Source organism: Xiphophorus hellerii, chromosome 21, assembly GCF_003331165.1.
Source record: "Xiphophorus hellerii strain 12219 chromosome 21, Xiphophorus_hellerii-4.1, whole genome shotgun sequence".
Taxonomy (NCBI): domain Eukaryota; kingdom Metazoa; phylum Chordata; class Actinopteri; order Cyprinodontiformes; family Poeciliidae; genus Xiphophorus; species Xiphophorus hellerii.
This window is the reverse complement of record NC_045692.1, coordinates 1,561,589-1,567,944: the sequence shown is the minus strand read 5'-3', so window position 1 is coordinate 1,567,944 and position 6,356 is coordinate 1,561,589. Positions and strand designations below refer to the sequence as shown.

Below are 6,356 nucleotides of genomic sequence, written 5' to 3'. Positions count from 1 at the left end.
TGAGTGTCAATATCCTTTCTTTGTCAAAGGCATAATTCATCTACACTTTGTGCTGCACTTGCCTACTAAGATGGTGCAGATCACTTTCGGTTCAGACTTGTGGGAAAATTCAACTAAGAATCGTTAGAAGTGAGATGGTTTTAGGCCAAATATAATGCCAAACTAAAAGGAATTGCACGAAAACGTCACAATTCACACAAAAAACATAAAGAAAGGTTGATTTGGGGGCAAGAGGCAGAGTATAGCCTAGACAGGTCATCCATCGCAGGGCAACACAGAGACTCAAACCCAGGACTTTCTAGCTGCAAGGCAACGGTACTTTGGCCACTGTGCAGCCCTGAAACGCATCAGTGACTTGAAAACAAGTACCAGTTTGTAATTAATGTATTTAAGTTAGTATATTATCTGAAGAAGATACCTTTTTAAAATCAATACTAATTTATTAAATATACGGTCATATAAATATATGTTTTGAGACAAAAAAAATCGATCACCATTGCTCCTGCCGCTAATTGGCCAGGACACCTGTCTGTCACCAGGAGTTGCCATGGTAACAGTAGAAGAGCACCTTTGCTCCACGGAGTGCCTGTGAGCAGAGCCAGAGCAGGGTCGCATAGTGGAGCAGGATGAAGGGGGTTTGGCAGAACCTCACCCCAATGAGGCGCTCAGAGCCGGTGTGTGACAGGTTTCTACGCAGTGCGAAGCTTCCTACCGTCCAGCCTGTCGGACAGTGACACATTTACGAAAGTTTCCTTTTCCAGCAGCCGCTCAGTAAACGAGATAGTTTACTTGTTCTGCAAAAGTTGGACTCTCGAAGCGCGCCATGATTCCCGAATGCCCTCGCGCCGGGGACATGAGAAGCAAAGCCCACTTCCAGACGAACCCAAGTCCGGTTCCTGTCGCAAGAGGACCGAGCCACGCTCACCCCGTCAGCGGCTTGCTTTCGGAAATCCAAACCTCCATTAGGAAGGAACCTTTCAGTGTGCACTACACCGTCACCCCCGGCAGAGAACTGGGCAGGTAAGTACCAGTTATCTGGAAGTATTCGCTCTTTAGTTGTCACTTGTTATTGGAAACAGAAATAAGTCTGTTTTGAGCTTGAAATATTGGATCGGATACAGGATAGACCTTAAACATGAGCTTGAATATTCTATTCTATTCTAAGAGGTTTTAGAGATCTCTAGTTCTCCTTCTATTGGTTTTTACCTGGAAATATTTCATTTTTTGATTCTATACAATCAATCTCAAATCTGCGGAGTACCATGGACTTTCCAATAGTATTTTGTTGTAAAAATAAAAAATATAAAAAAAGGGAGTTGCTACATTTTTGGATCTGGATACATGTAAAAAAGAAAAATAAGATTCTGGGCAATCTCTGTTTTACAAAACTTAATCTTTTATCCCATTGTGTTTGTGTTCATCCATTTATCTCTGTTCTTTTCTTAATTCCTTCATTCATTCTTAATTTCATCTTACTGTATTTGTTTCCTCCCTTTCTTAAACAATGGTAAAGATTGTGGCTCCTTTGAAAAGATTTATTAGAAAAGGGAAGTGCCATGGTAAACCAAATAGAAATATCAAAACATCCAGACCTCAAAAGCCTTGAGGACAAAAAATTAGGAACAAAAAAAGACACATAGTCATAAACAGGAGTCAGTTTTTAAATTGTAAGAAATTGACTGAAGGAAAGAAGTTGAACAACCTAACAACCTAACTTGAACAATTATTAATCCATAAATGGAAGAAAGCAAATCAGATGAATTGTGATTTTCCCATGTTCAAGCAAGATAGTCAAATGTTTGACTAAATCTTAAATTTTTCCTCTGTGATTTGAAAAAAAGCGCCTATAATGGTGGACCCTACTACGACATGTGCCAACTGAAGGTTTCCTCAACCTTCTCGTATATGCTATGAAGCCTTGTTAGTATAAAGCAGAGAAAGCACTTCATAAAGCACATTGACTGAAAAAACCTCATAAGCTATGAGGTATAAACACCCAGATGAAGGCAACAAGTAGTGTGTGTTGTGTATGTCATTTGCATCGCATGACCTGACATTGTGACTGACATTAGCTTATACAGATCAACATGAAAGGTTACAGTCTGCAGTGCAGCACTGGAGAAGGCAGATCAGCTGAGACATCATTGTTAGTATTATGGCAACATTTTCAAGAATGATTTCATTTACAGTACTCTCCCTTCAAATATTTTACCCTTTTTTAAATTGCTTTTACAAATCAATCAGTGAAAATTTTATTTGTATAGCACATTTCAGCAACAGGGCATTTCAGAGTGCTTTACGTAATAAAAACACAAAGTCATTCAACATAGAATCAACAGTTGAAACATTACATGTAGTCAAGTGGCATCGTTAAGTTCTTAATCCATTATGTTTCAAAAGCAACTACAAACATGTGGCTTTTTAGTCTGGATTTAAGAAACTCAGTGTTTCAGCAGATCAATCACAATTAGCAAAATTTGATTGGAAATGTTCTTCAGGTGATAGAAGACCAACTTTGTAACTGTCTCTATGTGGCTCTGAAGGTTCAGATCAGAGTCCATCACTATTGGGCTTGGTCACTAGCTTCTAGCTGTAATAACTGAGGTCAAAAAGGGGGGTGGGGGGGGGGTGAGTTTCAGGCGACTGCTTGCTGAGGTGGCTGGTTGCGTTCTGTTTGTCATTTTAATTGATCAGTAAGGTTGGTTCATTTCCAAAACCTGTGACCTTGATATTCACCTCCAATTGATGAAACTTAATCTCTATCTCTTCAGTTCTCTGCAGTATCTTGTCAGGCCTCTGTGCTTAACAGAAACATTGTGTTGTAAGATGTAAAGAAACAGACTACATGTGTAAAACAAAGCAGAAATTGTCTAGAATGTGAGAAACTCCACACACACTGAGGGTGTGTTTTAAAATGACTGTAGAGCAGAGTGATAACTTTAATATTTCTTTTCATTGCTTATTCTTAAAAAAAAATAAGATTTTAATTAGCTACACAAAGGAGAGACTTTGAGAATTTATATTTTAGTGCATTTCTTAATTTTTGGACACCAGCAAATGAGTAATTCTATTTTTGTTCCATTCTCCTGTAATGCCATGTTCACAGATGGCATTACAAATCACAGATCATACGATCCATCAAACTGCTTGGGCCAGCGTCATGACCGCTAACTGGCTTTCTGTTTGCACACTCACACCAAACAGGCACACACACTCTCTGTTTACGCATGTGAAAGGTTTTTTTCAGGGTGTAGTCTGTGAATGAAGCTGCAGGTTTTGGAAATGTGCTGATGCTGCTTTGCCAATGGCTGTGTGGCACAGTGTGGTGGTTGTTAAACTGCAAACTATGCTGTTCATTGCTGAATCCATCCTGCTCTAACATCCAACTTCTTCTCCAAGGACTTTAGAAATGAGCTGATATGCCACTAATTCCATATTTGCTTTTCATTCAGAAAGGCTCCTGTCTTCATTGTTGTCATTTGTTAGTAGGCCTGTCACGATAGCAAATTTTGCTGAGCGATTAATTGTCTCAAAAAATTATTGCGATAAGAGATAATATTGTCTGAAGACCTTTTTACACTGATTTAATGGAAATGACGTAATAATGCATGTGATTTCCTGCCAAAGATAGATACACTTTATTTTCAAAAGAATATTTAACACTGGAGCTGATAAACAAAATAAACAAAACAACCAAAAACAAAATGGATTCTCAGTCTCCATTAACAAAAAATGTACTTGATAAAAACTAAACAACATAAAGCCAAAGTGGATATAAATACTGCATTCAACCAAAAGAGTGCAGATTATGAAGTCTGTATATTATGTTGCCCTTCAGTAATAATTAGATTTAAATAGAGAAGATGGGCATATCCGACTACCTGATGCAATAGTTCACACTACATGATTTTTTGCTCCTATTTTTTCCCTTATGACAATCTTAGACCTTTGGTCTTTCTAAGATTGTGTGGTGTGTTACGGTAGATCGTCGCCGCTCCGATCTAAATCAGGGGTTTTCCCCACTGGGAGCTTAACGCCGCCTGTTGAATGTGACAGGTAGCCAATCAGAAAGCGAGGATTCTCCTCAGTGTTTTCTGAGGGGAAATTACGTCGGGGAATCCCAAACAGCTGACACGGCGCAACCCGAAGTCCAGCCGATGTGGAAACAACATTAATGTTTATTCAACATGCAAAGAATATAGAAATGACAAGAGGAGGAGTTGGAGCGAAATTGCTACCGCAGTTGATAAACCTGGTAACTTTTCAGCTGTTCTACGTTAACGTGACGTAAATAGGTTATAATGATTTTCATTCAGTCAGGACTTTACGCTGACACTAGCCACATGCATTGCAGGTAGATTGTAGTAAAGCATTGATTAATGTCTGGTTTTAAAATTAGTTCACTGGACTTGCAGCCATTATTTTGTGCCCATTGTTGGACACCACACGGCAGGAACGAACCCGATCGAACCGTTATACCTAGGATTTCTGTCGGCTAATGTGTGGTCTGTCAGGTTTTAAAAATGGGCCAACAATCGGCCGACAGCTCTAAGATCGTGTAGTGCGCGCTGGGCTTTACACTAAGGAAATGAGGAAGGGAGGAGGCAGTGGAGAGCACCGGAGTTGAGCCTTTTTTCATTCGGTGTCATCAACAGAAAGAGAAAAAGGCCGGAAGAGACGATAATGCCGATAATTGAAATGACGTCGATAGTTTTAATTTATCGTACGATTAATCGATTTATCGTTTATCGCGACAGGCCTATTTGTTAGTTTTATGTTTGAGACGGAAGAAACACATTGATTATAGGAACACTCAGGTGAATGGACACTGCGGGCAGCTGCACTGTAGTTAATGCTTAATGTTAGCTTTATGGATGAACCGCAAAATAAATTTCATATCATCCCGGTTTCAACAAAATGGTGGCGGAACACATGGCGCTGGCACATCGCTGGTAGATGTGTTTCTGTGTGTGACGAATGAAAGTGTCAAATCCTGTTGCTAAAATGGACACAAGAGCTATAAATGGCTGGGCAAGGTGAGAGTTCATCTGTTAAATTGGCTGAAGATGAATACATAAGCTAAAAGCTGGAGTATTGACATTTTTTACAAGCGTATTTGTGGGCCTGCATCTTTATTTTCAAATTGAATATAATTTCAGATTTTTGTATAACTTTTCTTCAGGTTAACTTAGAAAGTGAGCTATTATTGTTCATTTTCTAAACTACAGAAAAGTGATTGTTAGAGATGCTCAAATATGAAAAATTGGACTGATGTTGATATCCAATAGCAAAACTGCTGTTAGATTTACCGATTTACCGATATTCCATCCATCCATCCATTTTCTTCCGCTTCATCCGGGGTTGGTTCACCGGGGTAGCAGCTTCAGAAGGGAGGCCCAGACTTCCCTCTCCCCAGCCACTTGTTCCAGCTCCTCCGGGGGAATCCCAACCTCCCAGGCCAGCCGAGAAACATAGTCCCTCCAGCGTGTCCTGGGTCTTCCCCGGGGCCTTCTCCCGGTGGGACGTGCCCAGAACACCTCACCAGGGAGGTGTCCAAGAGGCATCCTGACCAGATGCCCGAGCCACCCCAACTGGCTCCTCTCGACATGAACAAGCAGCTGCTCTACTCTGAGTCCCTCCCGGATGACTGAGCTTCTCACCCTATCTCTAAAGGGAAATCCCAGACACCCTACAGAGAAAACCCATTTCGGCCGTTGTATCCGCGATCTTGTTCGTTCGGTAATGACCCAAAGCTCATGACCATACTTGAGGGTGGGAACGTAGATCGACCGGTAAATCAAGAGCTTTGCTTTTTTGACTCAATCAATCAATCAATCAATCAAATTTTATTTGTATAGCACATTTCAGCAGCAAGACATTTCAAAGTGCTTTACATCATTACAAACACAGAATCACAATGCAATATAGAATCATTAAGTCAAGTTACATCAATAAATTTGTAATTGATTACATTTCAAATACAATTCTAAACAGGTGGGTTTTCAGTTGAGATTTAAAAGAAGTCAGTGTTTCAGCTGTTTTACAGTTTTCTGGAAGTTTGTTCCAAATTTGTGGTGCATAGATGCTGAAAGCTGCTTCTCCTCGTTTGGTTCTGGTTCTGGGGATGCAGAGCAGACCAGAACCGGAAGATCTGAGAGGTCTGGAAGGTCGATACAATAAAAGCAGATCTTTAATGTATTGTGGTGCTAAGCCATTCAGTGATTTATAAACTAACAACAGTATTTTAAAGTCTATTCTTTGAGCTACAGGGAGCCAGTGGAGGGACTTTAAAACTGGTGTTATGTGCTCTATCTTCCTGGTTTTAGTGAGAACGCGAGCAGCAGCATTCTGGATCA

General features: G+C 40.2%; 1 protein-coding gene across 1 annotated transcript in view; it reads left to right on the top strand.

The window, feature by feature from the left end:
- Nucleotides 1-538: 538 nt before the first annotated feature.
- Nucleotides 539-6,356, top strand: part of stk17a (serine/threonine kinase 17a) — a 31,003-nt gene continuing 25,185 nt past the window's right edge. Inside the window, exon 1 of the mRNA XM_032551143.1 lies at nucleotides 539-1,020. Within this exon, the coding sequence (XP_032407034.1) occupies nucleotides 824-1,020 (197 nt within the window). The 5' untranslated portion in view covers nucleotides 539-823. The remainder of the gene's footprint in view (nucleotides 1,021-6,356) is intronic.